General features: G+C 40.1%; 1 protein-coding gene across 1 annotated transcript; it reads left to right on the forward strand.

Annotated features, from left to right (window-relative positions):
* The first annotated feature begins 19,619 nt into the window (after positions 1–19,619).
* Positions 19,620–21,536, forward strand: Gk2 (glycerol kinase 2). Its single transcript, XM_048428092.3, has one exon. It carries the CDS (start codon positions 19,669–19,671, stop codon positions 21,331–21,333), a length of 1,665 nt encoding a protein of 554 aa, XP_048284049.1. The 5' UTR covers positions 19,620–19,668; the 3' UTR covers positions 21,334–21,536.
* Positions 21,537–22,585: the final 1,049 nt, after the last annotated feature.

Raw genomic sequence — 22,585 nt, forward strand, 5'->3', positions numbered from 1 at the left:
TTTGGAAGATTGTTCTTTTCTGAAGAGGAAATCTAAGAATGGATATGGGGGAGAAGGGAGGTAGAGAAGGGGAGGAAAAAAGATGGGGAGGAAGGCTGGGAGAGTGGAGGGAAGAGAAACAGTGATTGGGATATATTGTATGAGAGAAGAATCTATTTTCAAAAATAATCATTAAAAAAAGACTTAAATAGCACCCAGAAGACTATGCTTTCAGGGATCATTTCTATAGTTTGCAAATTAGCAGTTACATCTTAAATAAACTCCAGGATGATTCTTTCCATGATAAATGAAAAGATAAGTGCCAACTCTTATTCACATAGTGGACTACGCATTTACAGTAAAATCAAAATCACAGCAATCTAAATAGAAAATAAGAAGAAAAACTGGAGGCTTAGACGCTGGAGACCTGTTAGAGAACATCATGGTGGTTTGAATAAGAGTGGTGGCTATGGACTCATATATTTGAATGCTAAGTCATCAGAAAGTGGCACTAGTTGAGAAAGAAGATTAGAGGGATCATGAGGTGTGGCCTTGATGCAATAGGTGCTTTCTGACTCATATGCCCTCCGCTCATTAATCCAGCTCTGCCAAGAAACACTCAACATAGTGCAACACAGCACAGCTGGCTCTGGCTTTGGAACTATGCCAAAGCCACACGTAGTGCCTTCCAGCCATGGAGGATAACCACCTGTGCTTACTGACGTTGGTGCCACCTCACTATTCTCCACCTTTTCAGCTCAACTATCACATGCCACTAATTCTATATACTAACTCCCACATTTCAAATATCTAGTATTGCCTCTGTTTTAATGACGATGACAGACTGATGCAATCTGTGGAGCAGATTGTATACTAAGTGACCAGACATGAGATTCAGGCCAGGTGGGAAAGAATCACAGGAAGGGGACCATAAGGGTATGAGAACAGGTATAAACCTCAATAATGACAACTTTCGTGGGTCAAGTGACAGCAATAAAAATAATCACAAGGTTGACAATAGGCAACTTTTATAAGAAAGTGAGATGTCTGAGGTTGTGTCTTTACAAAAATATATAATTTGGAAAAATTTTCCATCAAGTTCATCATAAGAAATTTTATTCTGAAGCGAGGAGATCGACCTAAGCATTTAAAGTAAATAGGAATAAAATTGCTTCTCTGAAAAGACAACTTAAAATTAAAGTAGTTATTTTCCAGTTTTATGAAACTGTCAATTAAAATATATTGAAAAGAACACCATTCCCTCTTCTTACCAGATGTTCTGAAAATATGCACATCGATTTTGTTAAATCACCATGAAACAGTAGAAGTAGACTTTCAAGTTTCTCCATTGCCGATATTCTTATAGATTTATTTGTTGTCATTTTTAGTTATGTGTATGCATATATGTCTGTGTGGGGCATATGCAAGTAAATACAGGTACCCATAGAGGTCAGAGGTACCAAATCCCGAGTTAGAGTTACACATGGGCACTTGGAATCAAACCTGCGTCCTCTTGGAGAGCAGTATTCTCAAACACTGAGACATCCCTTCAGAGCCCCTTGCTAATTTTTCTTAATGTTAAAACAAAACTTTCTATCAGTAATGTTATGACCATCTTTAACTAACTTGTAAAATAATTTTTGTTTCAAAATTTATTGTAGAATATCACTGCATACTGTTAATAACCTTCACAATCACCCCCACTGTGATAAAATGTCTAATAAAATTAGAGGAGAAAAAAGGTGTTTGGGCTCCTAGTTTCTGAAGTTTCCCACCATGATCAACATGCTTCATTGTTGGGGGATTTGCGGTATAGTAGAACATCTTGGCAGAAAGGCTGACAGAAATGTCGCTCATTTAATGGTATCCAGGAAACATAAAGGCAAAGAGAGCAAAATAGAGACAAATAGAGTCCAGAGACAAAATATAATGTTCTTCAACTGGATCCTACCGACTACATTTTTATCACCTCCCAACAGCCCACAAATTGCAAGCACATCAATGCTTTGACTTGCTTAAATTATCAATGAGGTCAGAGTCTTCAGGATCAAATCAGTTTCTAAAATTCCCATCTCCGAACTTTGAAGGACTGTTGTCCAAGCCTTCAGCATATCAAACCTTCAGAGAGCATTACAGAGCCAAATCATAAGAGTATATTTCTCATTTTTTTTCATGCATTGTCCAGGGTATTTTTATGTCAGTTGGACAAAAGCAAGAGTCATCTGAAAGGAAAGATCCTCAGTTGAGAAAATGCGCCCACAAGACCCAGCCTTTTCTTAATTTGTGATTGATGGGAAAGGCCCCAGCACATTTTAGGTGGTATCATCCCTGGGCTGGTGGTCCTGGGATCTACAGGAAAGCAGGATGAGCAAGTCATGGAGAGCAAATCAGTTAGCAGCACTTTCCCACTGCCCCTGCATTGCTCCTACTTCCTGGTTCCTGCTCTGTTTGGGTTCCTGTCCTGACTTCCCTCAGTGATGGACCATGATGTGGAAATGAGAGATGAATAAACCCTTTCCTCCCCTAAATTGTTTTTGGGAAGCAAGTTGTATCACAACAAAAGAAAGTAAGACAGGTTCTTAGTAACAGAAAATAGAAAGACACAAGAAATAGGGCTGAACAGATAGCTTGCCTGGTAAAGTATTTACGGCAAAATCATGGGCACCTGAGTTTAGATCCTCAGCACCCGGGTAAGATCTGGGCCTAGTAGCAGACATCTGGAATATTAGGGATTGGGGAGCAGTGCAGAAGGAGACTGGTAGACAGGCAGATTCTGATAGCAAGTCGGGGAACGGAACTCTTTGATAATGTTAGGAAAACTTAGGAGGTGTGGCCTTGAAGTAGGAAGTGTGTCACTGCTGGGAGTGGGCTTTGAGGCTTCCAAAAGTTTATGCCAGGCCCAGTCTCTGTCTCTGTCTCTCTCTCTCTCTCTTGCTCTCTCTCTCTCTTACACACACGCACACACACACACACACACACACACACACACACATACACACACATCTCTCTTCCTACAGATGAGAATGTAGCTCTCCGTTGCTCCTCCAGTGCCTGCCTACATGCTGCCATGCTTCCCACCATGATAAGAATGAACTCACCCTCCGAAACTGTAAACAAGCCCCCAGTTAAGTGCTTTCTTTCATAAGAGTTGCCTTGGTCATGGTGTCTCTTCACAGCTATAGAATAGCGACTAAGACATCCAGGATCAGGGAGAGACCTTTTCTCAATGTGGAGAGAAATAGAGAAAGACAGCCAGCGTTGACCTCTGCCTTCCACATATGTATGCGTATATGTAAGTACATGTGCATACTCACACAAACACAAGCATACTCACATATACCAACATGCAAAGATATACAGATGATGATAGTAGATAGATAGATAGATAGATAGATAGATAGATAGATAGATAGATAGATAGACAGACAGATAAACAGATAGATCCCTGTAGTCTCTCAGTTTTATTATCCAGCATAGCAAAGGATGATAGAAAAGCTTGTAGGATGGGTAATCACGTTAGAAATTGTGACTGTGACTGATGTACCAAGCAATCCTTGCCTACTGGAGCAATTATAGCATGACTGCTATGGAAATAATGATCTTTTTTTTTATTAGATTTGAGGGTTGATTCGCAGGAGTTCACGCCTGGTACTGTAGACCTGGTCAAAGCCCATAACTTGAGAGGTCATAGGCCCTAGGGGGAGCGTACAACTGTTGTTTTACTAAATTAGCATGCTATCAAACTGCCTTCATAATACTATTTATGTTTGTGCCCATAGATTATCACTGTTCTCAACCTTGGTTGGAGAAGCTATTGCTTGCAGTGGGTATCAGTCAATTTAAAGACTCATAACTAGTCAACATGCTGGGAATTAGTGACTGTGAGTGCTTACCCTAAATGGGATATTTATTAGTTGTTAATTATTACCCTATATTAACCCACCACCTTAAGGCCTAGGAAACATGGAGGAAGAAGGCTAGAATATAAGAATATAAGAGCCGAAAGATAAAGAGGTGTGTTGTGAAGTACTCTCTTCTGTATGTGATAGTCATTTCCCTTAATGATGAGCTCGCAGCTGCTATGGTTACCTGCATAATACCCACAGGAGATCAACCCAGCCAACATTCCAGCAGGTTGAGAGAGGGACTCATGAGACTTCACCAATATTTAAGGTGCCCTTTTCAGCTGATGATTTCTGAGGGAGAACGAGTCATCATTTGATGGAATTTATCCACTTGTATGTTTCCCATGCACCAGAGGATGGTCTCACAGCCATGTGCATGTAGTAGGTAGCATTAAAAATTCAGAGGTTTATAAACCACAAAGCAAAAGAGATGAAGATGAGAGGGGAAAGTATTGTGGAAACCTTAGGGAATGGGAGGGGAGATTTGGATTGTATATAACTGAAATACCTTAGATGCATGCATCAGATTGTCAAAGACTAAATTTAAAATATTCTAAAATAAAACAAAAAGAAAAATTTTGACTGAGAATATTATTAATTCATAAAATCTTCTAACAACAACTTACTGGGTATATTTATTGGTCTTCATAACTGTACAAGCTACAGTAGTAAAATGTAAAATGTGAGCATTGAACCACCACGTTTGAAATGTGTATATCAACAGCTATTGATTTATATGAGAAAATAATTACTGACTTCAGACCAGTACAGACAGAATGTAATGGGGAATAAGAAACAGGCATAAAGGGGATTTGGGGGAAAGTCAAAGTATAATTCAAGCAATGGTTTAAGTCCTTACAATCCATATACTGTGGAGTAGGAGTGGAAATTCATCTTCCAAACAACCAACAGGAAGAAATATATGTTTAATGTCATTACAGAGACAAAGTAACATGTCTTCTTTAGCCAGTTGTGAATAAATTCACGTAACAATTAGTAACCATAAATATATAGAATTGCCTTCATTTATTTAAAGGTCCATTTGACTTTCACTTTATAGTATTCTCTTTTCTCTGGAACTTGTACAAGTGTTCTCCAGGATGCAATTTCTAGGTTCCTGCATAAACAGGTGCTTTAGTTTGGTGTATGTTGTTGTGGTAAACACCATGACCAAAAGCAAGTTATGGAGCAAAGGGTTTATTGGACTCACAAGTTACAGTCAGTTTTCAAAGGAAGCCAAGACAGGAACGTGGAGGCAGGAACTGAAATGAATCCCACAGAGTTACATTGGTTACCAGCTTTCTCTCAGATGAATGTTCAGCTGATTCTTACGTAGTGCAGACCTGCTTGTCTAGGGATGGTACCATCCACAGTGTGTGGGACTCTCTAAAATCAATTAGCAGACAAGAAAGTGCCACATTTTCTTGCCTATGCCTAGAAGCTGATCTGATGGCAGTGAGTCCTCAAACTGAGGCTCCCTCTTCCCGGGTGTGACAACTAATAGTAACTATGACAGCAGATTATGTCCGAGTTTAGTCACTAGGTAAGGACAGCACAGAATAAGCAGGCGGAAATAACTTGCGGTCCTTGTCTGTCAACAATCATGTTCCTTTGTGGCCTTGTTGCTCCCACACCTTTGAAGTAAGTCTTCACTGGGTTATGCTATCTCTGTGCTCGCTAAGACTAACATTTTAGTTTCGGTTCCTATTTCTGTAAAGAGACACCATGACCATGGCAATTCTTATAAAAAGAAAGCATTCAGTTGGGGCTGGCTTATTGTTTCAGACATTTCATCTTTTATTGCCATGACATATGGTATGGCAGTCTGCACACAGACACGGTGCTGGGGGGGCAGCTGAGAGTTCCACATCTGAATCAGCAGGCAGCAGTAAGACAGTGAGACACTGGCCCTGGTTTGAACAGATGACACAAAGCCCACCCCCAGTGACACACTTTCTCCAACAAGGCCACACCTGCTCCAATAAGAGCACACCCCTAGTGGTGCCAATTCCTACAAACTGGTCTGGGTCATTTTCATTCACACTGTTACAACTACTTCCTCCTTTGTTTCTCCATTGGGCTCATAAAGAGCGTTTTAAGTTTTTTATTTTTAAATTTTTATATGCGTCAATGTTTTGTTCACATGTATGTATGTGTACTGGGTACATGCCTGGTACCTGTGGCAATCAGAAGAATGTGTCAGATTCCGTCCTCTGGAAGAGAAACAAATGCTCTTAACCAGTGACACAATACTCCAGCCTGGCGTGGGATGATTACAGTTTAGTGCTTGTGTTCTTGCACAGTCTCCTTTAGAATTTCAACTCTTTTCTTACCTGGGAAAGGACTTCCTGTTTCAAATTCCCTCTGTTCAAATAATTGAAGTTGTTTCTATTTTCCTGGTTATGTCCTGACTCTGGATGATTAATTTTTGCCTTAGTATCTATAATGCCTAAATTCATATGGTAAATACTTAACTCCTAGTACCTCAAAATACGCTGGGTAGGGTATGGCTTTTCAAAAGGCTATTAAGGTGAAATAAGTCATTTTGTTTGCTTTAATCTAACATAACAAGTGTTCTTTAAATGGAGACATTGGGATTTTCAGACACACACATACACAGACACACACACACACACACACACACACAGAGAGAGAGAGAGAGAGAGAGAGAGAGAGAGAGAGAGAGAGGACTATGAAGAAAGGGAGAAGATGGTATTCTGTAAAACAGTAAGAGAGACTTCAAAGGAAAATTTTCTACATCAGCCAGTTGTTCCCACTGTGCTCTAGTGTAATGAAAATTATTCTACAGAAAATCTCTTCAATTCATGGCACTCAGGCACACCATTGCTCTAGGGCTATAAAGCTATGGCCTCTGAGGCAGCCTTTTTGTGTCCTAGTTAGATTTTTTTTTCAACTTGATGCAAACTAGAGTCACTTGGAAAAGGGACCTTAACTGAGGAAATGTCTCCACCAGGTCAGCCTGTAGGAAAGCCTAGGGGACATTTTCTTGGTTTAATAATTCCTGTGAGAGGCCTCAGACCTTTGTGAGTTTTGCTACCCTAGGCAGGTGGTTCTGGGTGGTATAAAAAAGAACACTGAGCAAGCCGGGAAAAGAAATCTAGTACTGGTGGTTTTAATATGCATAATCCCATAGACTCATGTGTTTGAATGCTTGGCCCACAGAGAGTGACCCTATTAGGAGGATGGTTGAGCAGGGAGAATGATACAGGGGGAGAGCAAAGAAAAAAAGATCTTGATAGAGAGAGCCATGATGGGGTTAGGGAGAAACCTGGTGCTAGGAAAATCCCCAGGAATCAACAAGGATGACCCCAGCTAAGACTCCTAGAAATAGTGGAGATGGTACCTGAACTGGCATTTCCCTGTTATCAGATTGATAAATACCCCAACTATCATCACAGAGTTTCATCAAGTAACTGATGGATCCAGATGCAGAGATTTACAATCAAGCACCAGGCTAAGCTCTGGGAATCCAATCAAAGAGAGGGAGGAGGGAATGTATGAGCAAGGAAGGTCAAGATCGTGATGGAGAAATCTACAGAGACAGTTGAACTAAGCTCATGGAAACTCATGAGCTCTAGACCGACAGCCGTGGAGCCTCCATGGGACTGAACTAGGCACTCCATATGTGGGAGATAGTGATGAAGCTTTGGCTATCTGAGGGGCCCCAGGCAGTAGGACAGGATCTATCCCTGGTACATGAACTATCTTGTTGGAGCCCATTTCCTATGGTGGGATGCCATGTTCAGCCTTAATGCGGGGGGAAAGGGCTTGATCCCACCCCAGCTTATTGTGCCAGACTTTGATGAATCCCCATGAGAGCCGTTATCAGTCAGGAGGAGTGGATGGGGAGTGGGCTAGAGAGGAAGTGAGGGGAGGTTGAAGAGTAACTGTGGTTGGAATGTAAAATAAGGAAAAAACAAAATTAAATTTAAAAAGATTGGCCTGCAGGAAAGTATATAGTACATTGTTGTGATGAAACACTGTGACCAAAAGCAAGCTGGAGAAGAAAGAGTTTATTTGGCTTCCTCTTCCACATCACTGTTCATCACTGAAGGAAGTCAGGACAGGAACTCACAGGGCAGGAACCTGGAGGCAGGAGTTGATACAGAGCACATGGCCCGAATGCTGTTTACTGGCTTGTTTCCCATGGCTTGCTCCACAGACTTTCTTGTAGAACCCTGAACTGCCATGCCAGGGATGGTACCATCCACAATGCGCTACAGCATCCCACATCAATCACTAATTAAGAAAATGTCCTACAGATTTGCCTACAGCCCAATCTTTCTCAGTCAAAGCTTTCTCCTCTCTGATGACTATAGCTTGAGTCAAGTTGACATAAAACTAGTCAGCACAGCACCCTTGATCTGTGGGTATGTATAAGAAATTAGGCTGAGTAAGCCACGAGGAGCAAGTCAGTAAGCCACATTCCTCCACAACTTCCACATCAGTACCTGCCTCCAGGTTCGTGCCTCCGGGGTGAAGAACCATGCTGTGGAACTGTATGTTGAAATAAATCCCTTCCTCTCCATGTTGATATTGGAAAATGGTGTTCTATTCCAGCAATAGAATCTTTAAGACAGTTAAGCAATATTTCTTTATTGGATAAAGAAGGAGAAAAGATCAACTGAACTATAAGGTGTACAAGTCAATCACCTTCTCAGGTATCTTATATTCTAATTAGGAAAAAAACATACTAGAAGTTAAAAACGGAACCGATGGTGATTGATGACTAGACAGTATGTCTTATAAGCTCAGAAGAAGAAGCTAGAATTACTGGCAAGATGGAGAAATAGCATAAGAGGTGGGGGATTAGGGTTGTTCGATCAGCATCAATTCTGAACACTTTATGTACTGCAAGGCCATGTGTCTCTATCAGTGCAATGTTCTGTTAAAGCCTGGCCATCACAGTGAAAAGGTCATGTGTTTCAATGATCTCTGTGAAGCCAGGGTTGGCATGAAGGCTACCAGGTACCTCAGCGATGACCACTTGCAGGACCAACTAGGGTATCACTGAACTCCTGGGCTCTGTGGTCCATCTGATAAAAGGGGGTGATCTGAGAGCATCTAGGGCTCTAAAGTACATTATTCCTGCCCCATCAGGCTGACTGAAGTGCCCATCTGCCTTGGTTTTCAACAACTTCAAAGAAGTCCAGCATGCAGGGAATGAAATATCTACTCAGTAAGGGAGAATGTCAATTTCTTAAAATGCTTGTCAGTTAGTACAATTGCCTCTAAGTGTCTGAGGCAATTTTTATGCAATATAGCAAAAATATTTTCAACACAAGTCCAAGCACTAGGCAACTTACTATCGAATATGTTTTAGTAACATAAATTTGATGACTTCCTAATTTTATTTATATGTTCAGATGATTATCACAGACTTTTCATTCCTAGTAGCTGCTTTTCTGCATACATTCCACTTACAAAACAACAGGGTAAAATTATGTCATAGTGGTGAGATTACTGACTATTAGTAACTATTTTAAGCATATATATATATATATGTATGTGTGTATGTATGTATATATTAAGTTAAATATCTATACTTTAAAGAAATGTGTGTTACTCTGTCAATATAGTAATGCCTACAATAGTTTGATGTTTGAAGGGACATTGGCAATTCATTTCATCATTTCAAATCGTGATGAGTCATTTGGTCAATTAATTTTATCATAACATTATAGCAAGGAAAAATAAAAGTACACACATACATAATATGTATATATATAATATATGCCTTGTTTAGTATTATTTTAAAACAATGCTAGATTCTTCTCTCTGTGAAATTAAACTTAAACTGTTGTATCCATTACTCTTCTGCTATTTTAATAAAACACCATGTCCAGAAACAAGGGAGAGTGCTTATTTTAGATTTGCAGTTCTAGGACATTTGCATCTATAATGGTGGGAACCATGGCAATGGGCAGCAGGAAGCTAGCTAATCACATTTCCTTGGCACACTAGGAAAGAGAGAGAATGGAAAGTGTTGTAAGCTATAAACTCTCAAGGCCTGTGGTAGTTTTAAGGAAAATGGAGTAGCACTATTAGGAGGTGTGGTTTGATTGGAAGAAGTTTGTCGGGCTTTGAGATGTTCAATGCTCAAGCTATACTCAGTGAGACAGACCACTTCCGGTTGACTGCAAGATGTGGGACTCTTAGTTACCTCTCCCACACCATGTCTGCCTGCACACTGCCATGTCCCACCATGATGATAACATATTGTACCTCTGCACTGCAAATGAGCCACCCCAGTTAAATGTCTTCCTTTATAAGAGTTGCAATGGTCATGGTGTCTCTTCACAGCAATAGAAACTCGAATTAAGACAGTACCTATCCCCAGCGATGTACTTCCCTCAGCAAGACTCCATGTCCTAAAACTTCTAAAATCTCTCCAAACAGCATACTATCTGGCGACCAAATGCTCAAACATCTCAGCCTATGGTGCGCATTTCTTTTTTATTTTATTGTTTTTATTGAACTATATATTTTTTCTCTCCCTTCCCCTCCTCCCTTCTCCCCTTTTACCCTTTCCCATGACCCCCACACTCCCAATTTACTCAGAAGATCTTGCCTTTTTCTCCTTTCTATGTAGATCCACGTGTGTGTCTCTTAGGGTCCTCTTGTTGTCTAGGTTCTCTGGGGTTGTGAACTGCAAGTTGATTTTTTTTCCTTGCTTTATGTTTAAAAGTCACTTATGAGTGAGTAATACTATATTTGTCTTTCTGGGTCTGGGTTACTTCATTCAATATGTTTTTTTCTAGATCAATCCATTTCCCTACAAATTCCAAGAAGTCATTATTTTTTTTTACTGCTGAGTAGTATTCCACTGTGTAAATGTACCAGTTTTCTTTACTCATTCTTTGGATGAGGAGCATCTAGGTTGTTTCCAGGTTCTGGCCTGGAGCATCATTACAAATAATGCTGCTATAAACATAGCTGAACACATGTCCTTGTGGTATGATTGAGCATCTTTTGGGTGTATGGCCAACAGTGGTATCACTAGGTCTTAAAGTAGATTGTTTATTATCTTTCTGAGAAATCTCCATTCTTATTAAAACCACAACAGTTGCTTACACTGAATGAAATTTGGTGGAATGATGGTTTAAAGAGTAGTACATCCTTGGTTTGACTTAACTGTTGTAACAGGTTCAGAAATTTTCTAAGGATACAAAGAAATTCACAAAACTTTACCATTAAATATAACTAATTATCTAAATTGGATACTGCATAATCTGAAACCTGTGGCATTATGAAGAGACATGTTGCCTCAGATACAACTGAAATGGTATGAAATATGTTACTCACATTTGGGAAAATATACTTTTCAGAGACTGCATATAAGCATAAAAGCTGCGAGGAAGGAAAATGAACTCAAGCTCTTTTGGAAGGGAACAGAGGAGAAGAACTGAAATTAAGTAAGAGATCATGTGATCCAAGAGAGCCAATGAATGGGAGCAGGCTTACAGCAGGTCCCAAGGAGACAGCTGGCTCAGTGGTCAGTACTCCAGGATTAGGCTTTCTGCTCTTCCTTGGATTCCTTCCTAGAAAAAGATGGCGTGGAGATCTCTGTCACCTCTGTCTCTCCTACTTCAGATGGTCTGGAATGAAGCAGAGACGACTAGAGAGAGTCAGCAGAGTAAATGCCTGAGTCAAGGTCAAACCTCAGCTTTCCTCCTCAGGGACACACAGACATGCGTGACTGACGAGAAGTCCTCCAACAGCCCACTACCAAAACAGCAGGCTCTGCCTCCTGTCATCAAAACCTGCCTCCCACTGCCTGGATGAAAGGTGGCCAACCTAATTCACACACTACATTCCAACATAATTCAATTTCTTTAAGTAAACGCCAAACCAATTGCTTATTAAACATCATCTCACTTTTGCTAACCTAAAGATCAATATTACTGGACAGCACTCTTGAAAGCTTCACATTTTCAAGAAAAGCTAATTCGCTTCAAGATTATATTAATTTTACTACTGGGGGGAAAATAACCAGACCTATAAATTAACCCCCCAAAGATGCCAAAGCTAGTTAAAAAATCAAGCTGAAACAAAAATCTTGATTGTGATTTCAATGCTTCTTTCATGAACACATATTTTTTCAGTTATCTTTAGATAGCTGTTCTCAGGAACTCACAAAAGGAAAGAATAAAGACCAACGATCATAAACAAAGAACTGCTGTTGGTGATGTAAATAATTAGAATCTTCTAGTATACAACAAGTTTAACTTTCCAATAGCCTCAGGCTTAGATCTTCATTTTAAAAATAATGACGTGGGCTAGTCACATTTTCACATGTAGTGGGAGTGACTTAGATACTAGAAAGCACAGGGTTAATACAGGTCAGTGTTTCTCAATCTGTGTGTAATGACCTCTCTGTGGTTGATCAACCCTTTCACAGGGTTCACAGGTCAGATATTCTGCGTATCAGGTATTTACACTATGATTCACAATAGTAGCAAAATTATATATGAAGTAACAACAATTTATGGCTGGGGTTACCACAACATGAGCGACTGTGTCAACGGGTCACAGCATTAGAAAGATTGAGAACCACAACTAGAGGTATTTAAATATAGCTCTAATTGTAACTCCATGACAGTTAATACTGTGGGTTTTTTTCCAAGTTCATTTTGACCTCCAATATCTGTGGCATCTTTAATTAGCATATGTAAACAGCACTCGCACCAGAAAAAAAGTAGGTGTCCTTTCTTTCACATTGCTTTAACACATGTGGTCTCCCAAAAATTATGCACAGGCTTTTAGTAGCAAAATCATCAGAAAAAATACTCTGTAGGAACATGTTATCCATTAAAAGGTAAATTCGAATACCCATCAAAGGAAGGCAACAGACACAGGCTGTCCCCTGGTAGCACACTGCCAGCTGGGCACCTGTCACAGGGGGCTTGCATTTCCATGTCTTCTGTATAAAATACCATCAAATTGCTTTTTTACTTATGTCTCTAGGTCTCCATCCAGGTCAGGAGCTATAGAGTAATATGGCAGACTCAAAAAAGTGTTTCATTCCACCCACGCGGAAGGCCACCTCACTCAGTCAACAACAATGGGCCAAAGCTCAGCTTTACAGTGAGAGGCTTCTTTGCTGTTCTCCCTCTCTCTCAAGAAAGCATTTCAAACTTAGACATTTTTTTTGTTCTCTAAAATATAAATAAATAAATAAATAAGATGGGGGTGGGCAAGAATGAGCATCTTCCACATTCTGCAATTTCAGAGTAAGTATCCAATGCGACTTGCCTTGATAACTAAATTTATTATTAACTGTGTGTTTCATGATGTTAGTGACAATATGTTAATGTGATTTTTCACGTCCTCCTGCAGTGAACAGATGGCTCCTTTTACTTTACTTTCCACATCAAGTGTGATTATTTCTTGGTGCCAAAAGCCACCTGCCGCTCTTCGGTCTCCAGTCTAATTTTTTATGTTGGTAAAACACAGCAGGACTTGTTATCAGTTGGATGGCATCTTAATAAAAGGAGACATGCCAACATATTGACATCATGTTCGAGAGGAAATTTCAGCCCCTTCAAACCCTTAACCCTTATCCCCACCCCCTTCAAAAATGAGGGGCCGCAAACAAACAAACAAACAAACAAATAAAATGTAAAGATCCCACCAGCTTCAAGATATGTGACTACAGTCATTGGGCCCAGAGCCAAGATGCCGAGTTGGACTCCCTTTGTTCATAAACCCAAGCACCTCACTCAGGCCTCTGATCTTTCATCCTGTGTAATAATTAGCTGTAACATATTCCAAAGTCAAATGTAAGCAGGAATACATTAACACTGAGATCAGTGTCAGGGCCATTTTCACTGGGAAGACAACATAGAACATGCATGTGCACACAAGCAGATGCACTCAAAAATTCCAAGATTCAAATATTTGGAAAATTCCTTTTAGATCTGAGAATATTAAACTTATGGGCTTGCCTATCATGAATACTTACCTAGAATGCCAGGGCTTCCGAACTTGAACTTCCGTGACTCCCATGGCCCACACTTAACAGAGAACATGAGTAATAAACCACAGTAGATGGCTTTAAATTTTCCATTCTTCATTAGAACAAAGAGGGAGAGTGTGTGAGGTGATTTGTGGTCCAAGAAGAGGTCTTCCAGGCGATTGGATGGCAAGGCTCTCAACAGCTGGTCCAGCACATTTGGGAACAGCATGTAGAAAAATGCATCAGTGTTTTGAAGATTGCCAACTGTGCTGGTGCGTCAGTTAGGACACAGTCTGAAATAGTCAGATGGCCTAGCCACACACAACACGAGCAAACGCCCTCGTTTTCCAGCCACACACTTAAATCAAGACTAAGCGGAGTCGGAGTCTCGACTTTTAGTAAAATCTAACCTGTCACACTGAGTCATACTCCAGTGACACAAACAAGAAGTGGTCCACTTGGGTGTCTGAAATGGTGGCTGAGAGCCAAGCAGTTAAAACAGGCAGCTGTTGGTTTTTCTAAGATTTGCAGAATTTATAAAAAGCAAAAGAAAAGGCCTACAATAAAAGGACAAGGATCTTAATAAAAATGAATTAGAGTGGATACTTTTAACCCAATTATTCCACACTGAATGTCTCAGTGACTTTGTGCCTCTCCATTGCCCAAAATACAGGAAGCTTCATGGAATGGATTTGCATTAACTATGTTTTGTGGCCTCCATCAGCTCATTTGCACTATAATTTCCCAACTGCTATCGTATTGAGGTTAATTGTCCTTCAAAGGTTCATGGGTTAAAAACTTCCCCAATGGGAAGAGGGAGAGCTTTAGGAGGTAGAGTCTGGTGGGAGGTGCTTAGATCATTTGGTGACCTGATAATGGGAAGTAACATTTTCTTGGCGGAGGGGAACAGTTCACTGTGCCATGCACTGCCACAATCGCTTTGCAGAGTGCCTATAAGAGCACAAGCACTGAATGAATCCAATCATAGACTGGATTCTAAAACTTAGCCAAAAAAATCATTTCTCTTTGAAGGTTAGTTATCTCACATATTTTGTTATAGAGATAGAACAACAACACACCAACATCTTATTATGGACATTAGCAAACATACAAAAACTGAAAAAATTCAATACCACACCACTGTAAGCAACATGTAGATCCTATAACCAATATTTTCTTACTATTCCTTACATCTTCCCATCTACCTACTCTCCTCCTAGTCATTATTCAACCTGCCTTAATACTTGGATTCCAAAACTCTTAACCAATAGTTCATCCAGAAAGCAAAATTGAAATTATCTTTACTCAAGAGGTAGAGATCCTCAGCAAAGCATGACAGACATGGCAGGGGCAATGGGAACACCAGTCTCTATACGGCAGTGGGTTTGTTACACATGACAGACATGGCAGGGGCAGTGGGAACACCAGTCTCTATACGGCAGTGGGTTTGTTACACATGGCTATTTGGCTTTCATGTTTGGTCACTACCCACTTCTATGATGCCTTTAGGAAGAGAGTGACCATAGATATGCTCCTCTTCTTCAACCTGACTTAGTGACTGTCCTTCAACCTCTCTTACAACTACATCACAGTTTCTGTGATGCCCAGCAAACAATTATAAGTTGATATTGAGATCTACTAATGATGTGGGAGTCCCCTCTGTGTGCTGTAATTATCATTAATGAATAAAAAAAACTGCTTTGAACCTATAGCAAGGCAGAACTTATGTAGACAGGAAAAGCTAGGCTGAATGCTGGGAGGAAAAAGGGCTGAGTCAGAGAGATGCCATGGAGCTCCCGTCGGAAATAGAGGTGCTGAAACTTTGCTGGTAGGCCATGACCTTGTGGTGATATACAGATTAATGGGTTAAAGTAATATGTAAGAGTTAGCCAATAAGAAGCTAGAGCTAATGGGCCAAACAGTGATTTAATTAATACAGTGTCTGTGTGATTATTTCAGGTCTGAGCAGCCAGAAACCAACAAGCTGCCTGTTGCTACACACGGAAGACCATCTTGTTACACATAGGTGCCACTTTTGGCTCAACTAAGGAAAGATGGTGAGTCCAAAAGCTACACAGAGCCTTAGATGACTTGTCCAATACAGACTTGTGGGGGTCAGGATTGTCAAGCCACTTAAAACAGAGAATAATGGGACTCATTGAAGATAAAAGGCCAAGTGTTTTTCCAGAGAGGCCAGGTGTTAAGTTGGAACTGTTTTGTGGTGTCCTAAGCTACCAGCAACACCATTCACCCATCCTGATACTCCCCAACGAGGAGATGTTTTCATTGACTGTGTATAGTCCGTGTTTTCATAGTAAACAACAGAACACAAGAGGAACAAAAATTAAAAGCACCTCAAATGCTTTGCAGTGAGTTTCTGACTCTACCACCTTTTAAATGGGCAACTCTCCTAAGCCATAGGAAAAGTGCAAACTGAGCAGTAAAATTAGTAAATGCATTTTAAAAGGTATCTTAAAACAGCTTATTTCACCAGACAAACCTGGCCAAAAGTTGGATAAGAATGAGAATGTTGTTTGTCATTTAAAATTATGCTGGAAAGATATTCTTAATTGGGAAAAATCAAGAAGTTATTGACCATCCAGTGTAATACAAGCAAGACTATAATGACGAAACACAAAAGTCTTTGTGGAGCTCAGACACCCCTTTTAAAACGATACTGGTCTGCAGCCGAACTACACTAAACAAGCCTGATCTCATCACCGGGCTACTGTCCTAGATGCCATCTGTCTCAGCTTGTCTCTGATCACCTAATGGAAGTGGATATTTGTGAAACCCACCTGCTCTCCTTTTATTAACCTCTTGCTGTGTTTACGGTGAGCTATTAATACTTCTGCAGTTTATAGATAATTTTGATGTGCATAAAAATTTAATTTCTATTCTCACACCTTTGTGTACAAATTTAAATAATCTTCTCAAATTAGGAACCCGAGCCATCAGGAGCTCAAGACCATCTCCTGAGGCTCAGACATGGAGAGGCAAATCAAGCATTTTCCTTGCAGAAGTTCCCAAGTCCTAGAAGTTGAGATTTCTTTCATACAAGGAATTTTTTCTGAAACAATTCCTTCCCTCTGTCTTTTGTTGACAAACCTAATAAAGGTAGTTAACCAACAAATATATATTTCTAAGGACTCCCAAAGTGAAACTTCAAAATGACCCTTTTGGGGATAACTGATTGCATAAAACAATTTATAGTGTATGCTAAATTATTATGTAAAAATAAATACAAATGAATTATTTTGACTCCATCATAATTACTTAACTAAGCAAGGACCTTAACTAGTGATGTTCATTAATTTATTTAACAAATTTTCAGAGTTTATAGGACTTGAGACATGCTGTAAATAAAGGATTAAATGTAACATCCTCAGTTTCATGTCTTCATAAAACTTACAAGGTAGGGGAGTTGACAGTGAAAAAGAAACATTAAATAAATGTATCTCTGAAACAGGATACGCACTGGAATATAAGCCATTAAAGACAAGTATGGTATGGTTCTAACTTAAATGCCGTAGTAAGGGTGATGTTCTATGTATGACTATATTATTGTATCTTATTTCTTGTTTAAAAAAACTCTCATGTATTATTAAAACTTATTTGTTAAATTAGTGAATGAATGGATGAGTTTAAACCTTCATAACATGGGTATCAGCTCTTGACAGCTTTCTGCTTTCTCTTCCATGAGTTTTTTGAGCCTTGAGAGAGACAGGCTGTGAGAAGCGCTCCATTGATCACTTGTTCTCTGTGCTTAGACCAATTTTAAATCTCTGTATTAGTCAGTGTCCACAGCCAAAAAAAGCACCTCTTATGAGCCATGAGACCTGCACCCGAGAGAGATGAATTCAGAGGGGAGACGGATACTACGTCCATTTAGCAAAAATAATAGCAGTGGGTTCTTCCTTGAGTCTATGACCTGAGTCATGGCTTCCTGGTCAGGTTTACAGTTCTAGACACGAGCTACAACCTCTGGAGTGGGTCTTAAAATCCCATTTGAGAGCTGTTGCTTGGCCCCGTAATGTGTATTGCACTGTTGCACCAATGTTCCTATCTTCCTCTCTGTCACTATTTTAGCGTGTTAAGTTGTCTGCTGGGTTAAGGCTGTTGATAGTTTTAGCCCCCAGTGACCTATTTAGTACCATTTAAGGAAAGGTAAGAAGCAGGGAGAAAACTTTCAGGTCATTTCCACCTTGGTTTCTTCACATCCGGAGACCGAAGTGAGTGGTAGAGAGGGGCTCCTGAGGTGCCACTCCTAGCTGAGGAGAACCTGACAGCTGACGGTTATGGGGAGAGAAAGGATGAGCTTGCTTTAGGAGGATGGCTTGAAAGAAGTTGTTCATAGTGCAGTGGGTGACGCAACAGTCACCCACATGCAGGCAGGATTAATTAGACTCAAAAGGGTCATTAAAAGGAGGCATGAACTCTGGAAAGGGGTGGTGTGACTGGGGAAGAGTTGGAGTGGAACAAGCGAAAGAAAGGTATGATCTAAGCATGTTGTTTTACATACGAAACTACCAAAGAATATTTAAAAAAAAAAAAAGAAGAAGAAAGCTGGAAATGAGCAGCTGTTTCCAGGTGACTTCCTGACTTCTCAGAACAGACTGTGTTCTGACAAAAAGGGGGCAATGTATCCAGCAGCCAGGTTAGCAACACTACTGTGCCTGGCATTTAATTACAAGTTATCAGACATGCAAAGAAGCATGCAAATACAAGCCATGATAAGACAATCAACAAAATAAAATCGAACAGGTTTTAGCAGAAAATGAAGTTTAAAAGCTATTCTAACCATGTCCCACACATCAAAGAAAAGTTCAGTAGACATCTAAAAATCCCTAAGTAGGAATGAAAACTACGTGTGAAGTGGAAAAATGCAGCACATGAATTAATTGCAGACCTAAACCGGAGGTTAGTGGACTTGAAGGCAGAACAATTATAAACTGTAAGTTTAAATACAGACAGAAAAGATCTTTGTAACGAGTCAGAACGCCAGTGAACTTGCAAGACAGATTCAACATGTGAGGTTTGAGACCTTAAGAGAGTAAACAAAGCAAAGAAAATATTTGAGGAAATACCAGCCAGAATTTTCCAAACTTGATGGAGGCTGTGAATCTTCTCATAAGTGACACAGTGAACGCCCAGCACAGAAAGGAGAGAAAACAAAAGCAAACAGAAACCCCCGCAATGCACATCACGATAAAACTGATGGAAAATGCTTGTTTAGGAATAAAAAAAAAAAAACACCAAAACAAATGGCAACAACAAAAACTCTATAAGAAGTCAGAGAAAAACAAAGCAAGCTAAGACCAAGAAGGACAGAAACATACCTGGAATGGGAAGTGACGTTATTGGAGTAGCTGCTCCACTCCATGGTTCTTAAAAGGAAGGCTTGAGAAAGAAAATTAGAATTCTATACCCAAAACGAATTGGCTTTCACTAGTAAGACAAAATGCTTTTCACATGTTCTGATGTTGGAAGACTCTGTGTCCCACATATTTGTTCTATAAGAAATGTTATGGATAGTTCACAGGTAGAAAGGGAGAGAGAGATCAGAAATAAAGAACCACATATGCAAGAGTGAAGCGCTTAGTGAATATTTTCATATAAAGCCCTGGACATGACCTGGAGACGCGAGGGGCGGGGCTTGGGCGAGGGGCGGGGTGAATAGGTTAGGGGAAGCTGTTAGACTGGCAGCTGCACCTGCGCACTCGAGCATCCCTGATTGGCTGCTGTGTCTCCTCCAAACCGGCCTCACCAGGGCAACGGTTCCTGAGCTACAGACTCCACTGACTCATGGCAGCCTCGCAGCAGACAGCGGTGGGGCCTTTGGTGGGAGCGGTGGTTCAGGGCACCAACTCCACTCGCTTTCTAGTTTTTGATTCTAAAACAGCCGAACTACTTAGCCATCATCACGTGGAACTGACTCAAGAGTTTCCAAAAGAGGGATGGGTGGAGCAAGACCCCAAGGAAATCCTTCAGTCTGTCTATGAATGCATAGCGAGAACGTGCGAGAAACTTGCTAGTGTGAACATTGATATTTCCAACATTAAAAGTGTCGGCGTGAGCAACCAGCGAGAAACCACGGTGGTCTGGGACAAGTTCACGGGAGACCCGCTCTACAATGCTGTGGTTTGGCTTGATCTCAGAACCCAGACTACTGTGGAGTCTCTCAGTAAGAAAATCCCAGGAAACAGCAACTTCGTCAAGTCTAAGACAGGCCTTCCACTGAGCACTTACTTCAGCGCCGTGAAACTGCGGTGGATGCTGGATAACCTAAGACCCATTCAAAAGGCTGTGGAGGAAGGCAGAGCCCTGTTCGGAACAATCGACTCCTGGCTCATCTGGAATATGACGGGAGGAGTCAATGGAGGCATCCATTGCACAGATGTCACAAATGCTAGCAGAACGATGCTTTTCAACATCCACTCTTTGGAATGGGATAAGGAACTCTGCGACTTTTTTGAAATTCCCATGAACATTCTCCCAAATACATGCAGTTCTTCTGAGATCTATGGTCTGATGACATCAGGGGCCTTGGAAGGCGTGCCAATATCTGGATGTTTGGGGGACCAAAATGCGGCGTTGGTAGGGCAAATGTGCTTCCAAGAAGGTCAAGCCAAAAACACCTATGGAACAGGATGTTTCTTACTATGTAATACAGGCCATAAACGTGTGTTTTCTGAACATGGCCTTCTCACCACTGTAGCTTACAAACTAGGCAAAAAAAAGCCAGCAATTTATGCATTAGAAGGTTCTGTCGCAATAGCTGGTGCTGTTATTCGCTGGCTAAGAGACAATTTTGAAATTATAACGACCTCAGAAGAAATTGAAAAACTTGCAAAAGAGGTGGGATCTTCTTATGGATGCTACTTCGTCCCAGCCTTTTCCGGGTTATATGCACCTTACTGGGAACCCAGTGCAAGAGGGATCATCTGTGGTCTCACTCAGTATACCAATAAATGCCATATTGCCTTTGCTGCATTGGAAGCGGTTTGTTTCCAAACCCGAGAGATTGTGGATGCCATGAACCGTGACTGCGGAATTCCACTCAGTCACTTGCAGGTAGATGGAGGAATGACCAACAACAAAATCCTTATGCAGCTCCAGGCAGACATTCTGCACATTCCTGTAATTAAGTCCTTTATGCCTGAAACGACTGCCCTGGGAGTAGCTATGGCAGCTGGAGCTGCAGAAGGGGTAGACGTTTGGAGTCTTGAACCGGAGGATATGTCGACAGTCTTGATGGAACAGTATGAACCCCAAATCCAAGCCACAGAGAGTGAAATTCGTTATGCAACATGGAAGAGAGCGGTGATGAAGTCAATGGGTTGGGTTACCCCCAGCGCTCCCGAGAATGGCGACAATGCTGTCTTTTCCTGTCTGCCCTTGGGTTTTTTCATAGTGAGCAGCATGACATTATTAATCGGAGCAAGATATGTCGCAACTTTACAAGAGTAATTTCAACCACAGATTCTTAAGAAGTGACAGCTTTTTATAGAATGAATTTTGCCTTTTAATGTGAGGTCAAGGTCACTATCATAGGTTTATTTTTTATTTATAAGCCACTTGCTACAGAATTGATGAGGCCCCTACAAATATGCCTTAAAATAAAGGCTTTAAATAAAGAGATCACATTATAAAAACAATATGAAAAATCTCTTGTGTTTTTAACATCAATTGTTAAGATTTTCAGGATGGGGGGAGTACTTTACGGTTTTCCTTTCCAATTTTGGTATTTTATTTGGCATGCAACATTTACCTCTATATCAGGTAGAGAAGGTCATTTGTAAATTCAGAGCACATGGCAACCAGTAGGTCAGAAGAAGGCTGTCTTAACCAAGACAGACTCAATTCATTTTGTTTAAATAGGCATGTAGGGAAACATGTATGCATATTATTTACCAAAAAAATGTTTCCTAAAATGGTAGTACTGAACCTCAAGCATTATGTGTTACATCCTAGCATTCAAATTTTAAAAGTAGAATATATAATTTATATTGACCGAACAATATGATTTCAATATTATTTCTTATGAATTGTACTTTTTATTAACTATTTTAGATCTAAGATAAAAAAGAATAAAGGCTGCAAATTATTGTAGTAAACATTATTTTCTTTTCTCTTCTTTTTTTTGAGAGGGGCAGTGTTTTGAGGCAGGGTTTCTCTGTGGTTTTGGAACCAATCCTGAGACTCACTCTGTAGAGCAGGCTAGCTTCAAACTCATAGAAATCCACCTGTCTCTGCCTCCCGAGTGCTGTGATTAAAGGCATGAGTCTCCACAGCCCTGAATAAATATTATTTTCAAGAGGAAGATTATTGAAACAATATTAAATCATGTCTAACTCTAAGAAGAATATGAAGGACACAAAAGAACAAATGCAAGTGTAAATTTTAAACTCATTATAACATGTTATGTAATATGATAATTTAAATTATACTTTGAAATGCATACTATAAACCATAAAGTAAAAGAAAAACTTTATTATTTAAATATCTATGTTAGAAATACAAAATACTCAATTGATCCTAAAACATAAAACAGATAAAAAGAAATACATAATAAATAGGAAAATATACTTAAACATAAGCATGCTGAGAAACACATTAACTATAAATGATCCAATTATTTCAAATCAAAAGCAAGATTATCAAATTAAGGAAAGTCCAAACTATGCCTGTTCATCCAGAAAGCACTACACATATATAGAAA

Source organism: Myodes glareolus, chromosome 8 (genome assembly GCF_982192425.1).
Source record: "Myodes glareolus chromosome 8, mMyoGla1.1, whole genome shotgun sequence".
In the NCBI taxonomy this organism is placed as follows: Eukaryota; Metazoa; Chordata; class Mammalia; order Rodentia; family Cricetidae; genus Myodes; species Myodes glareolus.